The 23,404-nt window shown below is 41.7% G+C and overlaps 1 protein-coding gene across 1 annotated transcript; it reads left to right on the top strand.

The window, feature by feature from the left end:
- Window positions 1-6,609: 6,609 nt before the first annotated feature.
- On the top strand, window positions 6,610-22,000 carry LOC124266992. The gene is made up of 5 exons (XM_046701837.1): window positions 6,610-6,708; window positions 18,283-18,378; window positions 20,473-20,775; window positions 21,419-21,458; window positions 21,582-22,000. The coding sequence occupies exons 2-5, from the start codon at window positions 18,310-18,312 to the stop codon at window positions 21,998-22,000; spliced, it is 831 nt and encodes a 276-aa protein (XP_046557793.1). The 5' UTR covers window positions 6,610-6,708; window positions 18,283-18,309.
- Window positions 22,001-23,404: the final 1,404 nt, after the last annotated feature.

Below are 23,404 nucleotides of genomic sequence, written 5' to 3'. Positions count from 1 at the left end.
ACTTTAGATTTAGGCTGGTTGTAACGAGGAGAATTACAAGCTTGTGGTTTCAAATAAGTATGGTCAAACGTTTGTTCAGCACAATGGGGAAAACTTCCTGCGTGGTCTTGACTGTAATTGCTATCTGCTCGTTGGGTTACCTGACTGGTACCTAGCCCCATACTCGTTGAAAAATGTCCTGTCTTGTGACAAAAATGGCACTGAATATTTCGTGCGGGACAGAAATCAGAATGAGAAAAATCATACTCACCACCGCATCTGTAACACTGCCTTCCACGGGCCATGTTGTGTCCTTGATTGGGGTCTGTCCATTGATGAGTGGGCTGCCACGGTCGATCTGTATACCTGGATTGTCTGGGGAACTGGGGACCTTGATTCTGTCGGGACTCATAAGTATTGATCGTTGACGATACAGGAGCGAGTTTTGCCGAAAGTTCAGCAATCTGTAATCTCAGCGTATCTATTGCAAGCATAACGTCCGTACTGTCTTCACACTGTGGGATGACCGATCTAGCCAGTCGCGCAAATGAAACTGCCTCGTTAAGCACAGTTGGTTGTTTCATTAACACATGTCGCCTATTATTGTCATCCAGTCCCCAAACGAAGGCGTCCATTAAGTCTGCATCTGGTTTTTCCTAACATGCTAGCCGTCTTGGTCAAGTCCGCCAAATAAGCATCTATAGTTTCCGTAGGGAATAACTTTTCGATCCACAAAAGTTTCTAAAGGGGCCCAACGTTCAGTGGGATGGACATACTTGTCCTTGAACAATTTCTCAATTTCATCAAAACGGAGACTTTCTTCCTGTGCCGATTCTATCAGATCTCTGAACCATAGTTACACCGCGTCCTTCAAAAATAGTGGGGAAAACTTCAATTTTCTGTGCATCCGTCCACTTTTAAAGTTACCAAAATGAATGAAACGGTCAAACCACTCGGCAGCATGAGACGTGTCTCTACCTGTGAAATGTTCTGGCATTAAAGTGGAGTCACCCATATTGAAGCCAGGGGCAGAATAAGAACTATTTGCCGATGATAACAAATCTAAAGAGGACAGATCAGGAGACCGGCCTGGTGGTGCTGAAGTTCATTACTGAAAAGTGACAAGTCTTAAATCCTCCCGAGAAAGAGATAGAGAGAGGTCTCGAGGAGCAGATAGAGGGTTGAAACGGTGGTTGTATTATGGCAAGTCGGACTGGATTAGTAAAAATGTTAGAAGTGATGGGACGAGATTGGACCGGACTGTCATAGGACGTAGATGAATCTAAATCATTTCCACGAGGCATTACAAAAATTCCAAATATCCTGAGGGAAAACTGCAGATAACATATCCCAGCCGCGAAAAAGGAACCTACAAATCAAACGTCAACGCAAAGGAATAAAGGGTAGGAACGACCATCAGAAAAACAGCGAAAGGGGATCGTCTTAAACATTTTGTTCAAGAACAACCCGCAGACCTCCACCATGTCGTAACTGGCGTTTGGGTGTTAGTGAAACCTTACCCCAGTTACCTATTGATTATGGTCGTTCCACATTGTCAGGGGAGATGTAAGCTCCAGCTCTGCACTCGCTTGGTCCAGGGTGGGGAATGCTCAGCCAAGGAGTGAGAGGGTCGGGCGACCGTGACTCTAACCCAACTACATCACATTCATGTACTGGCTTACATACATTCAAGGATAACACCAAGTTCTATACTCACATAGGTTTACTGTCTCTCAGTCCATATCTCTCAAAGTACAACTCCAACACAAGACAGAGCAGGCTCGTATCCTACGGGGAACTTAGTAACGTGGATTAGCTTCTGAAATTTTGAGCTAGTACTCTCCGCACTCTCTCTGCTCTTAGCGCCCAAACATGTCTTTTAAATGAGACGAGTCTGACCTTATCTTAATCACATATTTCCACATATTGTTTTTGATTCGTTAATAACTGTATCTGTCCTTTCACTCATGTGTATTATAATTAGAGGGTCTCGGACAGCACCGTTCAGTGACTTCCCTTTCACTGATTTGCTACTTCTCGTCTCCGCCTTTTTAACTCATGTATTTCATAACCTTCCTCTAACGACCTTGTCGTGTCCTTGCCTCACGAAAGTTTTAGCCAGTTCATATCTCAATGTTTATCTTTCTCTTATTCACGACTTTCTGTCTCTATTATGTGTTTAACCGTTCTTAGTCATGAGCCAAAGGTTATCAGTTCTGGAGTCATATTGGTAATCGAAATACGGAATCTGCTGTAATTCTCATACTGCTTTACGGATTCATTTTCACCTTATAACAATACTTTAACACTATTAATTGTATAAAGGAAACTAAAATCCATGGCTGTGCAGCCTAATTTTAAGATTGTTGTTATCAGAACCATAACATATATGTTTAGGGACTTATAATGTAGAAAATAGGATAGACATGCACAATTAGTGTCACTCACTGTCAAACACTTAAGTTCCCAATATATCGTAATACGTATCACCATACACGGGCACCTGAATCACAATATATTGCAATACGTATCGCAATACGGGTACACCTGAATCGCAATATATTGCAATACAATTGTTGCCAATACACAGCCCTACTGATATTATGATTTACATATTTAGGCACACGTTGTACTGGTGACAATTCTTTTTATAAAGACATCTTGTATTTCTACTGAACATTTTTGTTTTATTACACGTCTCAGCCACCCGTTATGTGAAGGTAGGGGTTGTCTATCTTAAAGGTTAGTAATATGGTCAGTCGTAGCGTTACAAACGCTTTGTGAAACGGGACATACATGGTGTTAATCAACGGGGGCAGGTACATGTATGGGTTAACATAGTGTTGACTCTGTCTCTAGTGCCCGGACTAAAACGTGTTATATGGGGTGTCCCTTTAGTCAGGAGACTTCTGACGTTATACGCCGCTGTTCAGCTAGCAGTGAATGGGTAACCGGTAGGAAAACATGATACGGCTTTATCCGCGTGGAGCTTGACTTGCCCTATGGTGCCAACAGGGCTATGTGCTTTTTAGGGTGATATTCAGCATAGAAAGGTCCAATGTATAAATGAATGTACGAGGCAAGATAACAGTGAGTGGGTTACACTATTTCCAAAAATCAGGATGCGATTGAAGATATGTTGAAGAAAGCCTGAACTGATACAGAACTTAGAAGCAAGGGTGGCGGTCTATGAATATAGGCTGGCGAGTGTGTATCTAGCGAGAAGAGGGGTGTTTGTTGTTTGTAGGTAGTTTTGTACGTAGTTAGGGAGGTGTGTGCGTGTGCGTGTGCGTGTGTGTGCGTGCGTGCGTGCGTGTGTGTGTGTGTTTGTGTTGTATTGTGAGCGATGTGTGTATGTAGGAAAAAAAGTGTGTGTTTGTAGTGTCGGGGATGTTTATATGTACGGAGGAGAGGGCGAGAGAGAAAGAAAGAGAGAGAGAGAGGGAGAGAGAGAGAGACAGAGAATGTTTGTAGTGTGAGCGATATATGTATGAACGGAGAAGTGTGTGTTTGTGTGTGTGAGAGAGAGAGAGAGTCTTTGCAGTGTGACGGATATGTGTATGTGGAGAGAACAGTGTGTGGTTTTACGGTGTGTGTGTTTGTGTGTGTGTAGGGGTAAGAGTGTGTGTTTGTAGTGTAAGGGATACTTGTATGTAGGGAGGAGAGTGAATGTATGTAGTGTGACGGATGTGTGTTTGTAGGGAGAAGAGTGTGTGTTTGTAGTGTAAGGGATGCCTGTATGTAGGGAGGAGAGTGAATGTATGTAGTGTGACGGATGTGTGTTTGTAGTGTAAGGGATACTTGTATGTAGGGAGGAGAGTGAATGTATGTAGTGTGACGGATGTGTGTTTGTAGTGTCAGGGATATCTGTATGTAGGGAGGAGAGTGAATGTATGTGGTGTGACGGATGTGTGTTTGTAGGGAGAAGTGTGTGTGTTTGTAGTGTAAGGGATACCTGTATGTAGGGAGGAGAGTGAATGTATGTAGTGTGACGGATGTGTGTTTGTAGTGTAAGGAAAACCTGTATGTAGAGAGGAGAGTGAATGTATGTAGTGTGACGGATGTGTGTTTGTAGTGTAAGGGATACCTGTATGTAGGGAGGAGAGTGAATGTATGTAGTGTGACGGATGTGTGTATGTAGGGGGAAGAGTGTGTGTTTGTAGTGTAAGGGATACCTGTATGTAGAGAGGAGAGTGAATGTATGTAGTGTGACGGATGTGTGTTTGTAGTGTAAGGGATACCTGTATGTAGGGAGGAGAGTGAATGTATGTAGTGTGACGGATGTGTGTTTGTAGGGAGAAAAGTGTGTGTTTGTGAGTGTAAGGATATCTGTATGTAGGGAGGAGAGTGAATGTATGTAGTGTGACGGATGTGTGTTTGTTGTGTAAGGGATACCTGTATGTAGGGAGGAGAGTGAATGTATGTAGTGTGACTGATGTGTGTTTGTAGTGTAAGGGATACCTGTATGTAGGGAGTAGAGTGAATGTATGTAGTGTGACGGATGTGTGTATGTAGGGAGAAGAGCGTGTGTTTGTAGTGTGAGGGATACCTGTATGTAGGAGGAGAGTGAATGTATGTAGTGTGACGGATGTGTGTTTGTAGTGTAAGGAATACCTGTATGTAGAGAGGAGAGTGAATGTATGTAGTGTGACGGATGTGTGTTTGTAGTGTAAGGGATACCTGTATGTAGAGAGTGAATGTATGTAGTGTGACAGGATGTGTGTTTGTAGTGTAAGGGATGTATGTAGGGAGGAGAGTGAATGTATGTAGTGTGACGGATGTGTGTATGTAGGGGGAAGAGTGTGTGTTTGTAGTGTAAGGGATACCTGTATGTAGAGAGGAGAGTGAATGTATGTAGTGTGACGGATGTGTGTTTGTAGTGTAAGGGATACCTGTATGTAGGGAGGAGAGTGAATGTATGTAGTGTGACGGATGTGTGTTTGTAGGGAGAAGAGTGTGTGTTTGTAGTGTAAGGGATATCTGTATGTAGGGAGGAGAGTGAATGTATGTAGTGTGACGGATGTGTGTTTGTTGTGTAAGGGATACCTGTATGTAGGGAGGAGAGTGAATGTATGTAGTGTGACTGATGTGTGTTTGTAGTGTAAGGGATACCTGTATGTAGGGAGGAGAGTGAATGTATGTAGTGTGACGGATGTGTGTATGTAGGGAGAAGAGCGTGTGTTAGTACGTAGTGAGAGTGATGTATGTAGGGAAAAGAGTGTGTGATTCTTGTGTGATGGATGTGTGTTTCTAGGAAGAAGAATGAGTGTTTGTAGTTTGACGGATGTGTGTATGTATAGTTAAGAGAGTGTTTGTTGAGTGAATGGTGAGTACATACTTTCGGCTTCCCATGCAGTGATGGAGAACAGGTTTGCAATTCCTTGCTAAATATATACCACGGTCTCAATGCGTCAACCCATGCGATCAGCCCTGAGAACAGACCTAGTGCTAAACTAAAGATTCTTTCACGTGGCTTCTGGGGCTACCTGGGGATGTAACCCATTCTCATTTTTATGACAATTCAGCAGTGAGCGAAACAAGACCCGTCCGACCGCCCGAGACGGTCTAGATTTCTGACTGGCGGTCTAAATTTACAGCTAGCCAGCCCGATGGTCTGGTAAAAAGTTTAGATGTTCCATACATCTGAGTAAATTCACCATATTTGTTCTGGTTAAATCCATTTTGGGCTGGTAAAACATTTTGAAATTACCGGCCCTGATGTCTGCTGGACCGTTGGTTTATTTCATACGCTGAATTCAGCCAGTATGTTCGTTGCCTCGAGGAATGAGTCATGAGGGAGCGTTCACAATTTATGCAGCCTCCTCCCCGCACCCACCCTAGCCATAAAATATGAACTGTCCCTAATATATCATTAAACAAACAGTGAATAGACAATGAATGTGACAAGTCGGATACATGTACGTGTACAGAGTAAGAGTGAGAGTGAGGTCTCATGATTTGAGGGCTTGTATGAATATTGATGTATATGGATTAGAGGGTATAGTGTATGTATATGATTAGAGGTATAGAGAGAGAGAGAGAGAGAGAGAGGGAGAGAGAGAGTGAGAGAGAGAGAGAGAGTGAGAGAGAGAGAGATAGATAGAGTGAGAGTGAGAGAGAGAGAGAGTGAGAGAGAGAGAGTGTGAGAGAGAGAGAGAGTGAGTGGGCGAGAGAGAGACAGGGAGAGAGAGAGAGAGAGAGAGAGAGAGAGAGAGAGAGAGAGAGAGAGAGAGAGAGAGAGAGAGAGAGAGAGAGAGAGAGAGAGAGAGAGAGAGAGAGAGAGAGAGAGAGAGAGAGAGAGAGAGAGAGAGGCAAAGCGCTCTCTTTATGTCGCAAGTTTACACTTCAGGTCAGTTCAAATAAATATCTATTCCGCCATCATAAGCATAATCATCATCGTAACAAGACTAAGAAAGAAAATCAGATGCCTGAATGCTGCTCTGTTTTGAATTCTCGGTAAATGCTGCCTCACATTGGATTGAGTTGGTTTCAGGTGTTATCCTGACATTTGGAGTCTGGGAGATAGTTGGAGCACTGCAGCTGGCTGTGCCCTTGCTCTATAATTAGCTTTTTTATCTTGGACTTTTGTAATTCCCGAGAATTGTCGGGTGTGGGGAAAACCACCCGGGAGCTGGAGACTGGGTTTTCCAAGAAATCACAGCATGGTTGTATATAAACCCAACGTTATATCACGTCGCAGTTCTCGTCTAGCTCCCATCACGAAAGGCGGTAAGTACGCTCATTTTTTACTTAGATAGGTCAAATATGTGTGTTGGGAGACAATGTTGCAGCAATAGGTATAGGTGAATCACCCTTACAATGTACCTACTTAAATATACTCTGCTAGAGTTTATTTAAATAACTACCGTAGTGAGGGTGATAAAACGGCTTACACCACGAGGGCAAACCTATTTAATACGCGTGTAATGTATTGAGCATGATTAAGATTATCAAAATAAGTACAATTTTATTATTTTTAAATAGAAATAATTGCCCTAGGGCACTTCCCTAGTGGTTTGAGTTTAGGATATTCTGTTTCAGTTGACAATTGGTGTTTTGATGTAAAATGGAGCGCCACGCTGTGAGAATTAAACATCAACGAGTGTGTGGGTGTTTATAGTCTGACTTCATGCTTGTTTCATAGTGCAGTTAGGAGATAAACCTACTGTGTGGGAAAATCAGAGGTATATAACGAAATTATAAACATCAACGAGTGTGTGGGTGTTTATAGTCTGACTTCATGCTTGTTTCATAGTGCAGTTAGGAGATAAACCTACTGTGTGGGAAAATCATCAATGAGTGTGGGAAAACATCAACGAGTGTGGGTGTTTATAGTCTGATATGCTTGTTTCATAGTTTAGGAGATAAAACCTACTGTGTGGAAAATTGGGGTATATAACGAAATTATAAATCAACGAGTGTGTGGGTGTTTATAGTCTGACTTCATGCTTGCTTGTTCTATAGCAGTTAGGGAGATAAAACCTACTGTGTGGGAAAATCACTCAACGAGTGTGGGAAAAAACATCAACGAGTGTGTGGGTGTTTATAGTCTGACTTTCATGCTTGTTTCTTATAGTAGCGAGAGATAGTCCTGTTTGTGGAATCAGAGGTATATAACGAAAATAGTTTAATTTCTTCTAAACCGAACGCTACGCGTTCATTTTAAATGAACAATTTAGAGCTATTATATTAATTTCGTTATATACCTGATTTTCCCACACAGTAGGTTTATCTCCATTCTACCTACAATTTTATGAACAATTTCAGGTGGAGCTCTTTCTTTGGTTACGAGTCAATACGTGAAGCGGCCTCGCATTCAATCTCAAGTGGTATCGCCCGAAACGGGGTGTTTGGTGGCAAACCGTCAATGACTAACAAACTCCAGATTCAGTAATAACAATTCACGTTTTTTTTCAATGCATCAATCACCAATCATTAACTGATAAGTTGGAAAACATATATCAAATAAGTTTAAAAAGCTTGGTTCACATTTGAAAATTCCACCGTAGACCCTTTCCCCACCAGAATAGTGGCAGCAACCTCATGGCCTTGACCTTTTTCTCGAAGTCATTGTTTACATTTGGAAAGATGCGACAGGAGAGCCACTGACAGTTTGCGCAAGGTTAACCTGATTGTATGACTGAGATAGTCTTTGATATCTAATTACTGGTACTGGTACAAAATTTAAGAGTAGGGGCGCTTTTGCTGTAACGAGAAGTCCGTGTTGTACCGAATTTAGATACTGTTGAATTTTGCGCCCTGTCAACTTGACGATTTCACGCACCTCTACGTCTGCGTGCGACAGCTGTGGTGACTCTTACACACTCATGTGTGTACTTTGTGCTCAAATTCGATTCTACGGATATTATTTTCTACAGTTTGGAAAGTGTTTTGTGACCTAGTGGCTTCAAAGTGTAGTGAATTCAAAATTGAATCGGATTCGCTGGCATGTTCTACGAGTCTGTTGACAAAGAGCCAGATTTGTGGTGATTTCCGAAAGGATGGATCAGGACATGAGGGTGTACCTCTGGCATAAACACGTAGAGTAATTAATTATACTTTAATAGACTACTTTAGATTAAGCAATGAAATGGATAAGAGGATCATGACTAAGCTAAATAACTTTTTCAACGATATTATATACTTTTAGAAAAAAATATGTTGGGCTAAACAGAACGGTTTGCAGATTCTGTTATTGTGTTTTACTACCTCTAAATTTGAAACAGTACAAATTTCAAAATATCATTTTGTTTGAATTGATAACCCAACTGTTTATTTATGTGGACGGAAGGCATTAAAATTTCTTCGGCGTTCGATGTTAATGCATCCTCCGTTACCGGATCAAAGATCAGTGGCGATATCGTTGACGAAAGCTGATAATAAATTTAACACGGAAATTATGCAGCAGTCTATTGCTGGATCTATTCTGACATAACATAGAATCAACGTAAACATACATGTATTTGTTTTTGCTGAATTTTTATTCGGAAAGCAGACGATGTTTTGATCTTGTTCGACTGAATATTTGTTTCCATGCTTTCGAAGTACTTTTGTATGTATAAACACCTATTGCTGTGATTTACGCAAGTAGTGAGTCGAGCCCGTCATCGCTAAATCCATCTTTAAAGACAAATGTGTAATTTCCGACAGTAAAATCGCCGCAATTTATCGATGCATCGGTAGGTTGTTTGGTGTCCGCCATGTTAGTGGGCAGACAAAAATAGTGCATTACCGTAAACCATGTATGATTGCGCACGGAAAACAGAGACCTGTATAACGTGATTATATACCTCTGAATGACTTTAATTAACCAATCACAATCCAGTGTTTACTGAAGTCATGGTAGAATGATAAACATTCCATCGGGTTTATACTGATAAACAATTCAGACACAGTTTACTACCTCCGAGCATTTATCGCTATCTCACTTGTATACTGTGGATGCTTGAATGTGAAATGAGGTCGTTTAGAGGTTCATGCGTGTATAATGTGTAGGGAAATGTATGTTGGGTGGGTGTGTGCTTGTTCGGGACATGGTGTGTGGAGGTAGAAGGGTTGTATTTGGGGGAGGGTGTGTGCATGTAGGGGTGAGGGTGTGTTGGGGTGTTTGTACGGATGGGTGTGTGTGGAAGGTATGGGTGTAGTGTGTGTGTACGCGCGCGTGCGTGTGTGAGTAGTACATGGGTGTGTATGTGGCAAAGGTGGTAGAGTATGTATGGGGGAGGTTATCTGTGTGTATGTGTGGGGTGTGTATGGGTGGGAGGGTATGTGTGTACGGGTGGGAGGGTATGGGTGGGGTGGGTATGTGTGTATGGTTGGGAGGGTATGTGTGAATGGATGGGGTGGGTATGTGTGTATGGGTGGGAGGGTATATGTGTATGGGTGGGGTGGCGATGTGTATAAGGTTGGGAGGGTATGGGTGGGAGTGGGTATGTGTGTATATGGTTGGGAGGGTATGTGTGTATCAGTTGGCTGGGTATGTGTGTATGGGTGGAGTGGGTATATGTGTATGTGTAGGGTGGGCATGTTTGTATGGCTGGGAGGGTATATGTGTATGGGTGGGGTGGGTATGTGTGTATGGGTGAGAGGGCATGTGTATATGGGATGGGTGGGTATGTGTGTATGGTTGGGAGGGTATGTGCTTATGGGTGGGCTGGGTATGTGTGTATGGGTGGAGTGGGTATATGTGTATGTGTAGGGTGGCCATGTTTGTATGGCTTGGAGGGTATATGTGTATGGGTGGTGTGGGTATGTGTGTATGGGTGGGAGGGCATGTGTGTATGGGTGGGGTGGGAATGTGTGTATGAGTGGGGTGGGTATTTGTGTATGGATGGAGTGGGTATGTGTGTGTATGGGTGGGCTGGGTATGTGTGAATGGGTTGGGTCAGTAATGTGTGTAGGTTGGGAGGAGGTATGTGTGTATGGTTGGGGAGGTATATGTGTGTATGGAGTGGGCTGGGTATGTGTGTATGGGTGGGAAAGTATGTGTGTATGGTTGGGAGAGGTATGTGTATATGAGTTGGGAAAGGTGTGCGTGTATATAGTTAGGAGGGTATGTGTGTATGGGTGGGATGGGTATGTGTGTATAGTTAGGAGGGTTTGTGTGTATAGGTGGGGTTGGTATGTGTGTATGGAGTGGAATGGGTATGTGCGTATGGATAGGAGGGTAATATGTGTGTATGGTTGGGAGGGTATGTGTGTGTGAGTGGTTGGGAAAGGTATGTGTGTATGGGTGTGGGAGGAGTATGTGTATGGGTATGGGTAGAGTAGGTTTGTGTGTGTATGGAGTGGGAGGGTATCGGTGGGGTGGGTATGTGTGTGTATGGGTGGGAGGTATATGTGTGTATGGTTGTGAGGAGTAGTATATGTGTATGGTTGGGAGGAGTATATGTGTATATAGTTGTGAGGGTATATGTGTATGATTGGGAGGGTATATGTGTATGGGTGGAGTGGGTATGTATGTATGGGTGGGAGTGTATGTGTGTATTGTTGGTAGGGTATATGTGTGCGGGTGCGAGGGTATGTGTGTATATTGTGAGGAGTATATGTGTATGGTTGGGAGGAGTATGTGTGTTTTGATTAGGAGAGAGTATATGTGTATAGTTAGGAGGGTATTTATGTGTGTATGGGTGGGAGGACATGTGTGTGTATGGGTGGAGTTGGTATCTGTGTATGGGTGGGAGGGTATGTGTATGGGTGGAGCTGGATATGTGTGTATGGGTGTGAGGTATGTGTGTATAGGTGGGAGTTGATATGGGTGTGAGGAGTGTATGTGTGTATAGGTGTGAGGTATGTGTGTATGGTTGGGTGGGTATGTTTGTATAGTTGAGAGGTATGTGTGTATGGGTGGGAGGTATGTGTGTATGGTTGGGAGGTATATGTGTATGGTTGGGAGGGTATGTGTGTGTATGGGTGGGAGGGTATATATGTGTATGGGTGGGAGGGTTTGTGTGTATGGTTGGGAGTGTATATGTGTATGGTTGGGAGGGTATGTATGTATGGGTTGGAGGGTATTTGTGTATGGGTGGGAGGGTATGTTGTATGGTTGGAAGTGTATATGTGTATGGTTGGGAGTGTATGTGTGTATGGGCGGGAGGGTATGTGTGTATGGGTAGGAGGGTATGTGTGTATGGTTGGGAGTGTATATGTGTATGGTTGGGAGATTATATGTGTATGGTTGGCTGGGTATGTGTGTATGGATTCGAGGGTATCTGTGTATGTGTGGGAGGGTATGTGTGTGTGGTTGGTAGGGTATATGTGTATGGTTGGGAGGGTATGTGTGTATGGGTGGGAGGGTATGTGTGTATGGGTCGAAAGGTATATGTGTATGATTGGGAGGGTACATGTGTATGGGTGAGGTGGGTTAGTGTGTATGGTTGTGAGGGTATATGTGTATGGTTGGGAGGGTATGTGTATATGGTTGGGAGGGTATATGTGTATGGGTGGGGTGAGTATGTGTGTATGGGTGGGAGGGTATATGTGTATGGGTGGGATGGGTATATTTGTATGGTTGGGAGGGTAAGTTTGTATTGACGGAGTGGGTATGTGTGGGAGGGTATGTGTGTGTGGGTGTGAAAATAGGACACACCAATCAGAATGCTTGTAAGGGTTGAGGTACTTCATAAAAAATATAGAAGCCCATTTCTGGTGTGATATTACTAAAAGCGGCGTAAAACCATACTCACTCACTCATAAAATATAAATATTGACTTTTACATAAATCAGTTATGGTAGTATGTGATTATTAAAAAAATCGTGATCATATCGTCATTTTGTCATTACAAAGGACATAGCTAACAAAGTTGTGTTATCTAGTTTGAAGTTTTTAATAAGGACAGGGCAACGAAGAGTGAAAGAATCAAATCCACAAATAACTGTGTCACCCATCGATTGTGTACTCTGACGATTCTGCTGGGTGGCCTTGGTGATTTTACATGCGCTTCCCCTTCCCGACATGAGGTGTAATTCTCACACGGTCTGATCTATTTGGATTTTCAAATGTTTATACCCATTTTGATATGTATTAAGAGATGACAGATATTTTAAGGAATTATATATAGCCACCCGTTTCGAAACAACCTATCTAATATAAGTATTCAGCTTAAGTCTTAAACACTGCCTTACATTTCACTTCGCTGGGAATGTTTTAGTCTGACGTTGCTGGGGCCCTTCTTGTTCTGTGTATTCATTTTAACATTTCACCGGGGATTGAGCATCAAGTTTACATGGGGGTTTAGGCAGGTGGTAAACACAGCTTACACTAACTCATGATAGGACGCATTATTCAGTCGGAGGTTTTATTTTTTTCTTTGTCTGCTTTGGAACTTATTACTGTCAAGAAATATTGTTTTTTTCTAAATATTTGGGCAGAGATTCCATTTGCAAATATTAAACCGTATTCAGAAATGTACATTTGGTCATAAAATGGCGTATATAACGAACTGGCATTTTGTTACCCTGTCATTTGTATATTTCAACTGAAATGCGTACAAAGAACTTAGGTATAACAAACTAAAATTAGTGGTCCCTGTGAAGTTCGTAGTATTCACATTTGACTCTATTTCTGTCAGGTTATTAGAGAGTACATCAAAAGGATAATATACAACATTGAGGCAATGTGTCCATCCACCCATCCCTTTGTATAATGTGGTATTATTAAGACCTGATAATAAATATAATACCATGCGATCTTTTGGCCGACTGTGAAGGTCAAGGCCCCAGGGGAGATAACTGTGGAAAGTTGTTAAATGCATTCTATAGACAGTATCACGGAGCGGTATGACCATATCCTTCAATGGACTAGCAGTATGGACTTGAGAAATTCTTCCTGCACATGCCATACAAATGTCAAAGGCCCCGGTCAGGTGATTGTGACTCTCGACGTTTGAATCAAGTGTTTGTAGTCATTCTCGATTGTCTTGAATTATCGAACCTTTACTACTTTTTAGCTCTTCTTTGGAAAGTATTTGCACAAAAAGTCACCGGTGAAGTTCCATGTTTGAAACAAAGCATTGATACAAGGTGCCCCAGGTCAATGTAAAAAGTTGTGTTATTCGTTGTCAGTTACTGCTGTCCCTCTGTTACAAAATCCTATGACTTATAGTCTGTTTGCATCTTGAAAACGTATCTTGTTGCACGCCAAGGGCAGGAAGTGTTATATGCTGATGTGTTATAGGTCTTGGAAACTTGAGAAAATTGCATGAAAGTCGCTCACCCCAGCGACTACCTATACCTGCTGCTCGTGTATAAGAGATGTGAAATGTGTGGGGTTCGTCAAAGTACCGAGAGAAGTACAGAATGTAACTGGGATCAGGTGGATGCGGTGTACAGTGTCAATGATTGTATGTCATTTTACCTCGTCATGCATTGCTCATACTATCGGAAAGTGGTTTGCCTGTCCCAGATTCGTTCATAGTGAGTGAGTGAGTGAGTTTAGTTTTACGCCGCACTCAGCAATATCCCAGCTATATGGCGGCGGTCTGTAAATAATCGAGTCTGGACCAGACAATCCAGTGGTCAACAGCATGAGCATCGATCTGCGCAATTTGGAACCGATGACATGTGTCAACCAAGTAAGCGAAACTGACCACCCAATCCCGTTAGTCGCCTCTTACGACAAGCATAGTCGCCTTTTATGGCAAGCACATGGTTTGCTGAAGACCTATTCACGGGTCAGATTCGTTCATAAGTGATGACACTAGAAAAACGTGAGCGGCATCAATGGCACACATGCTGAGGCAGGGCAATGACAGAGATGCCAACCCACACGATTTTAACGTATGTGTTACGAAGAAACACAAAGTACACGACTACGATAGCAGTAAAAATATACGAATATTTCAAAATTAATTACATTAAATTATCAAAGAACATACTTACCATACGCAATAAATTCCAACCACATTTTATTCAGTATCAAGCTATATGTGGAAAGTTACTACTGATTTAGGTGAGTACAATGTTAATAACAAGTTCTTAGAATATCTCTATATATTTTTAGTTAAATATGAACACTAACGATGGATGTATGCAATGATTCAGCTGTAAAGACATACCTGTAAACACCTGTAAGAACATATTCATGAAACAGGAACATGAATTTCATCGGACATCATGTTCTGTCACTGATGCGTGAAATTTGAAAATACCAACCATAAGATAACCAAAGACTGTCGATATATACATGGTTGTGAAGATTATTCTTTCGCTCCCTCGCATCAACCGTGATTACTCGTAGTGACTCATCTCATTCCATTGTGGCAAAGTTCCCGGAGCAAAACCAACCACAGTTGTGTTTCAAGTAATGCAAGTCTAATGTACACCGTCCAAATTACACTGAGCGAGAGGACCGAGAGATAAAGATGATGACGTCACTTCCGAAACAAAGCATCTATGGCGGATCACTCTCTGCACATCAAAGATGCAGCCAATAGCCGCTCAAACTGTCTTTATATAGTCTGAAGGTTTAATAAAACATCAGTGTTACGATAAATCCGAGCTCTGCTTTAAATTGCAGTAACGAATCGATATTCTCGGGAGGGTAGGGATGGGATTTAAAACAAACCTGAATTTGTCCCTAAACTGCTCGAAAATATTAATTGTAGTGAGGGTATGATTACACAGAGCCATTTAGAAAGTGGTCAAATGTCGTCAGGGTTTTCAAACAATATACTGAATGTACTTGAAAACGTATTTAGTCACTTTTTTATAGCATTACGGTCATGTAACACCGGTGAGCATAATATAACAGCCTTCAACATGGGGAATGAGGCGAACACCAACCAGCTCCATAGGGTAACCAAGTGACACTCATTACAATTATGTCCTGGGCACAATGAACCAACAGCATCACTGAAATTCATCAGGCACTCATAAGTGTTGTATGTGTTCGAGTTGTTTGAGAACTATTTGTAAATCACAACTGAAACTTCATCCCGCTCCTCCTTTGCAGGAGATGGCGATGGTATCATTTGGAGGATCTGAGCGACATTTGCCAAGTTTGGTGGTATCCCAATTCCAGACTGGCCTCCAGTTAATTGACAAGCTAATGACTGCACTACATGTTGGGAATCACAATATCAAACGATACGCGGAAAATGCATATGCAGCATTTTCAAAGGCTGAAAGTGAGTTAGAAGACCATATCCGTCGTCAAACCAGAAAGTGCAGGGGAGAGGAAGCGGAACTATCAAACATGGAGAGGAGACACCAAGAAATAGTTCAGTCTCTGGCATGCTTGACTGATTCATTGGCATCTTTGTCAAAAAGACTCGAAGAGCAAAGAGAGAAGGTTGCATGCGCCCAAGCAGATGTGGACAATTGTGAGGAACGTGTGGAAAAGGCTCGATCTGACTACGAAAGTGCCAGGTCGACTAGAGACGGGGTTAGACTAGCAGGATTGGCAACGATATGGATACCTTTTGTCGGGACAACGCTGTTGGCAGTTTCTGAAACGGCACTCAAAGAAAGCGTTGATAATGCAGAACATTCCCTTGACTCCACTAAGTCGGACTTATCCAGTGCTGAAAACTCCCTTAGTCAGATGAAAACAGAACGAAGAAATATTCAAGGCGATATCAAGAGACGTGAAAAGGAAAAGACCAAAATGGAAGAAGAAATGAGGGTGACTCGAAAGAATATTTCTACAAACAGGAATGACATAAACGAACAAAACAGAACCCTCACAGCATTGAGGAAGGTCATGACTCGTCTGGGGAAAGTCTCAGGACGAGCAGAAGTACTGAAAGATGCCACATCCATCATGCATGATATAGCGGAGATTGGGATTCCTCTTAAAAGTTTGTTTGACAGTTTTGAGGAGTTTATTACCCAACCCGACCTCTGGAAGAAGGTACTTTCTCGTCCTGTATTTCAAGCCATTTGTCAAGATGACGACGGTGGATGGTGTTGAAAACAGACATGACACCTTGACAATTTTCCACAATTTATGTCTCTGTAATTGTTGCCTAGAAGGGAAACTCAAGTTGTTAAAGTAATAGCTTATGAATGTTCAGCAGGATTTCTTTGGAAAGGATTGAGAATAGTTTCATGGAGATCATGTCAGTGTATGTTTGGCAACTGACAAATAGGCAGCGTGTAATGTTCAGCCTGTTTAAGGAGGACCTATTATATATTACTGTTCCTGCCTGAATAAGTTTTCTCTTTGAGAGGTGGTTGACGAAATTGACTTTTTACCAAAATTATTGTCGCCATATCACTGAATTCATATATCCAGAAAATAAAGAAGTTATTAAACTGTTTTTAGAAAAAAGTCTGACTTTTGAGTATTTGTTGCATTCCTTCATGTCAATTCCAAAATTCTATGCAGTCTTTTTTTCATTATCGACTTATAACATGGGTCTCAAGATGTCTAAGATACCAGTAATACGCAATGTATGGTTGGTACAAGAGTGTGTGAGTTCAACATCACCTTGACTGGCACAAGCACATCCTGCAGATGACGGTTATGATTTAAGCGGAAAAAGCAATTAAATTGGCAGTTAAATGATTATTTCGATGCCATGTCACGTTTTACCATCTTGAAGATGATAGTGTTGATTTCTCTTCAGGATGTTAACTATACTTTGTCGTCCAAACAGCATATAATGCATGATTGCATTAACTAGAGATTTTCAGTTTTGTATTTTATCTTTTGTATTAGATCTCTCGGACACGTATATGACACTGACATTAACCTGAATAATGCTTAGATAGTATATGATAGATATTAAAGTGTCTTCCTTAAGCGCACGATTCAAGCGTCATAAGGGGCGGTGGGTAGCCTAGTGGTTAAAGCGTTCGCTCGTCACGCTGAAGACACGGTTTCGATTCCCAACATGGGTACAATGCGTAAAGCCCAGTTTTGGTGTACCCCGCCTTGATATTGCTTGAATATTGCTAAAAGCGGTATAAAATCACACTCACTCACTCACTCACTGAAGCGTCCTAAAAGTGCAAGTTGTTTGTGAAAGATCACCACCAAGGATACAACGACTTGAACACAGAAATATATTCCACAAGGAGAAGTTTTAACTTGGTTGTCGCAGACATAAGTGAACAATTGTTGGAACAGCCAAGTCAAGTAAAATATGAAGACGCAAATATAACTAACATGAAAATGGAAGCTTTAGGGAAAAGGGGCATAGGAGGGATTTTCGTACGATAAATGACCAGTTTCACAGGGTACGAGCCGAACAAATAAATATTACCGACTATATAATACGAATACCAGTCTGCAAGTGAATATGAGGTGAAATATATTTTCCAGTATTACGGGAGCAAACATATATATTTCATTTTAAAAGTATATACTCCTTTTAAAGCAAATACATATAGCTTGCAAGCTTCCGCTAAATGTCGGGGCTGAGTCATGCTAAATCTGGCATTTAGTACGAAATGTACCGTATTGAAGTCGCTATTTTTATCCAACGAATCAAACCACGGTTTGGTTACAGTGAGTCTTAGCGTATATTCAGACCAATTGGCTTTCAGTTTACACAAATGGCAGCTCAAGGTTGTGTCATAGCCTCGTTGCCATATCCTCCAATCATTGCTGCATATTAGGCAGTGTTCACACGAAGTTCACGTTCATGAGCTTATCAAAACTAAACATACATTACAGCTATTTATACATCTCAAATCAGTCGAATGTATGTATTCAAGGTCAGATGATGTGTTTTCGGACCTGTGAAGCACTGCCGAATTCACTGTACAAACCTTTCTTTGTTTTTTGATTTAGTACATGTTTGTGGGTTGTTGTTGTTGGGGCTTTCCTTTAAAAAAATTGTTGTGATTCTAATTAAGGGCTTACAGCGACGTGATTGCTGCATCATGGCGGAGGTGAGCAAGAAGACGATTGCCAAGGCAGAGAAAGAGCTGATGAGTCCAAAGGACATTAAGGTAAAGGAATTTTGTTTGTTTTTTTATGTTTTATACCAGAATCAGAAGATCACAGTCATTGCATACTATATGTATTTGTTTATGTTTAACAAAACATTTGTATTTCAAGGTTTCAAAATTTGTATTAGGCAGCCCCTATTAACATGCGGCTGTGTATCTTTGAATATTTCATAGCGTATATCAGCACGTGTAGGACGTGTACGAAAATTAAAATCATCTTCCATAGTCTTGTTACAATTTTTAGATATTCTTGAATGACGAGGTGTACCTTCCCGTCTACCACTTTTCTCAATATGAAGTGCAACGGGTCTTTGTAAAGTAATGTTCACTTATTGTTACATGGCTAGGATACCTCCCGTCTACCAAATTGAATGTTCTTATTATTATGAGTGCAACATGTTTTAGTACGGTGGTTTTTTCCTACTATCTTAAGACTAAAATATTATTTTAAAAAGTCCAGTTCAAAGGGTCTTTAAGTCAAGATATGTCCTATTATGGATATCAGAAAAAATGATTAAATATTACAATCTCGTATTTTCAATAAATGACATAAATGTGTCTTGGGTTTTCCGTTAAAAAAGAAAACCATTTGAGCTCGGAGCGTTCTTTACATAGCCATAGTACATGGCGAACTTAAATAAAATTACATAGCATTGTATAACATTGTTTAGTGCATCGGTGACATTGCATTTCCGATTTAGGCATTGCACAATAACTCGATACACTAACTCACTCTAAACAGAGCATCTTCCACACTCTGCTGGTGTAGTGGCATTTGAATATTCATACCTAACACCAAGTGTACATTTGCAAAATCTGATATAAAACGTTTCTAATTGTGCCCAGTTTCGATACCCCCAATTTTGGAAGCACATAAGACAAATATTTCTGTCTTATCAAAATTTATGCTCAAACCCAATATTTTACAAACTGTTGTAATGTAATGTATCTAATTGTGTTGTAAACTTAAAACACTATCTGCAAACAAACTACATACAACAAAAATAAGATTTTCCACCATTTGGTTCAATATTTGGCCGTTACTGGTTTATGGACATTGACAAAAATATGGGACCTAAACACAACTTTGCCTAACTGGATATAGAAAATTCCGATTCCTTAACCTCAAAATATATCTTGAGCATTTAACCATGTGGTCGAGTCTGACACTCGAATCCCTTTGAGACATAGGTTACTAAAAAATACCTTTCTGACCCGGAAACCCCACTTGGTTAAAACAAGCTCAAAAACCCGGTGTTTTGAATTAACAGCAAATGAATCTAATAAATATGCTTTCATGACAAAAGGGACCCGTGAAGGTCCGGGTTAGAATATTGATCTTCAGTAACCCATGCTTGTCGTAAGAGGCGACTAACGGGATCGGGTGCACGTGGTTAGGCTCGCTGATTTGGTTGACACATGTCATCGCTTCCCAATTGCCTAGATCAATGCTCATGCTGTTGATCACTGGATTGTCTGGTCCAGATCCGATTATTTACAGACCGCCGCCATATAGCTGGAATATTGCTGAGTGCGGCGTAAAACTCACTCACTCACTCACTCCAAATACTGTTGATGTTATTTGAAAAAATGGGAATTATGAATTTTGGGGTATTTGGGAGGTAGTGGACTTTACAGGTAATGTCATTAGGGAGGTAGTAGTGCTTAGAGATGTCAAAGGCATTAGAGATTGTGATATTTGGGAAGAAGCGGTACTGAGCAATAGTGGCATTAGGAAGACAGTGGTTTTAGGAAGGTTGTGGTACTGGCTGTATTGGAATGTATAGGTAGTGTGGATGTCTTGCTATTTGGGAGACAGACATCGGATTCAGACCAAATCTGCAGCTTGCGTCCCAACAGGTCGTGCTGCGGAGAATGAATGTCAGGTAGAACGTCTTTCCTATTATAAATGAAATCTATTAAAAGATATTCGGTTGCTTAAAATGAGAAATTAGCGGTTTCAAAAATCAACCTTGTTCACCGAGCAACCGAATAGAGGATTTCGACCAGCGTCAGTTGGAACAATTCCCAAGGGGTACTACTAAATCATGAGGAAACAAGTCTGATGCCACTTGCACCTGTTGTTGATTTCAGGAGGACATGATGTTGGTCCTCGGGCCCCACATGAACTGGCAGGAGATGCTGTGCCCAGCCCCTCTCTCAGTATGTCTCCTAGGACAACTGGTTCTCGTCACGCTGGACAAGGACGTGTCTCTTTTGTCAGAACATATGACAAGAGATAGATTCAAACACACTGAGTACCCAGAGTCTCTGCGGACCAGCATTCTGCAAGTTGCTGATGACGGATGGAATGCCTTCAACCTGGCCAACAAAAACATGGATCAGATACGACTGCTGACACTGCAGATTCCTCAGCACGTCAAGAACGCTGTCAAGGTAAGTATTTTGAAATATCAAATATCTTCTAAATCTCCTGGGGATTTTGATTTCTTGAACAGGACTTCCTTTTATGAGTCTCATGAATCTCATTCAGACACCCCCACGCACACGTGAAGATCCGGGTTAGAATTGGTCTTCAGCTTGTCGTAAGAAGTGACTTATGGGATCGGGTGGTCAGACTCGCTGACTTGGTTGAGACATGTCATTGTATCCACATTGCTCAGTACGATGCTCATGAATGTTGTTGATCACTTGATTATTTACAGACCGCAACAACAATCAGTCAATCAAGCAATCAATCAAAACCTCCACGCTCTCTGAAAGACTATTGACGGACAGTGACGCTCTCTCCTTACAATCCTCCAAGACAGTAACACTCCTTTAAGGAATCGTAACGCTGAACACCCTGGTTAGACCCCCCACATGGGCAAAATGTGTGAAGCCCATTTCTGGTGTCCCCCGCTGTGATAATGCTGAAATATTGCTGAAGCGGCGTTAACCTAAACTCAGTCACCACTCACAAACTCCTCAAAACAATGACTCGCCCTGACAATCTGACTCGGACCTTTCTCCTTTCCTCATGGACATGTTCACTGTTCAATTTATAACGGTCATTATGGCTATGTTTGATTTTTTTCAGTACATTGTCAATGGATCAGAAATGGAAGTGAGCCACCTCGTCCCCGATTACTTGGCTAACATTAAACGAATTACTGACACTTGCGTTGTACGTGCTGAAGAAGTGGAGACACGATTTTGTACTGTAATGGATTTGATAGGAGAACTCCAGAAAGCATGCACATTTGCTGAAGGTCAGTATTCTGAGAAACTCCTCAAAGCTGAAAAGGATCATGAGGTGAAGACATTGAGACTACAGTCATTAGAAGAAAGAAAGAAGCTCGCAGAAGAGGAGTACAATGAATTACGTAACCAGTTTAAAAAGACCCAAGAATCATATCAAAAAGCCATGGACTCTATGCCATCTGGTTGGAGTATGATCGGTATGGACTTCGTGGAAGGGCTGGCTAAATGCACTCTTGGAGTCTGCCAATCGGTCACCAATGCTGTTACAAGGAAGTCTGCAAAAAGGAATCCTCCAAGGGAAAGAATGGGCAGAAAAGAAGAATACAAGGAAGGCTACTCTGCTGATGGAACTTCCAGGACTATCGCTTTGTGTAAAGACCCTCGTAACAAATTTCGATCAGATTATGCAAGGAACTGAAGTGGATCAACTCATGATGATCGAGTCAACCTTTCAGGATATTATTAAGGCTTTGAAATCCTACTCGGGGAGTCTGTAAGCAGAAAGTAAACGACATTGAAACTGACGGATATCAACTCCTCAAGATAATGAAGACTGCTGGCAAGCAGCTGGCCAAGGAACAGGCACAAGAAAATGAAGCAAAGATGATAGCAGTTAGGCTTGAAGGTAGAATGAAAGCACTGGAGATATTCTGTGCTCATGCATTTCAGCAGCCTATGCAAACACCAACACCCATGATGTCTACGAAAGAGCAGGATAGTTCCAGTTCAGCTTCAGCAAGATATAGTGAACAATGTAGATTCAAGGTGGAACAAAATGCCGCTTCGCTTCAGTCAATCAGGGAGGACTTCAAGAACAAAAGCAAATCATTGCAGGAAACTAATGCCCATGTGACATCAGTCATTGAAGAACTTGCACACCTAAACCTTGACAAGGTGAACTTTGATGAAATAAAACAGTTGCTGCAGAGAGGTATCAAAGCTCTCGGACAGGTTCGAACACAGTGGGGAAAGCTGGTGAGATTTTTCACAACAATTTCAAACATCATCAAATGCTGTATGGATGAAAATGTAAAGAATTTCGTCCAGGGCGCTGAAAGAGGTGCAGAGTTTCGTCTAAAGTACACGATGTCCGATATGATGAGGGACATGATCTATGTACAAGCATCTGAAGCCAACAAGCTGTCGTACATGGTGAACAACCTGGCAGAGATGTATGTTGAAGTGTCTGAGAAGCATTTGATGGATCAAGTGGCCAGCCTTGGGGAGCTACTTGCGTTGGGTGCAGAGAGAACGACAAAGGTGCCGTCTCAAGAAAGATGTCCCAGTTGAAAAGACAGGCACAGGACGCCACAGTGTCTATTGGGTTGATTGTTGCTCAGAAGCAGCTGGAGTTTGACACAAAGGTGCAGAGGAGGATAGAGAGGATCGAAAGGGAGATGAAAGCCGTCTTACCTCCGCCTCCGGCAGAAAGTTCCTGAGATACAACGGCAGAAGAAAAAGCCATTAAAGAAGCTGAGAAGTTCAAAGCTGAACACACGGTGGTGGACGAGGACGAATGGGCTTGATCGTCTCCCTTGAAACCATTACTTTTATATTTGTCAATACTTGGTTTCCGGAAAAACGGCCACCAGTCCATATACGAGTTCCATCATACATGTACTGAGTGCGAACTCATTATATCAGTATTTCAAAATGCACAGTAATTCAGCTGCAGCAAATTGTACAATATATGCTCTTGAATAGTTACTCTAGTTGTTTAGCGTTTAGTTACCTTGCAATTACAGCGCTTCCGACATACAATGAACCATTTTCATGTTTCATGATATGTTGTATTTAAATATTAAAACAGTGAACCAAAATA

Source organism: Haliotis rubra, unplaced genomic scaffold (assembly GCF_003918875.1).
Source record: "Haliotis rubra isolate DU_JTF1 unplaced genomic scaffold, ASM391887v1 Scf1291, whole genome shotgun sequence".
Classification (NCBI taxonomy): domain Eukaryota; kingdom Metazoa; phylum Mollusca; class Gastropoda; order Lepetellida; family Haliotidae; genus Haliotis; species Haliotis rubra.
This window is presented reverse-complemented; position numbering and strand designations above follow the sequence as displayed.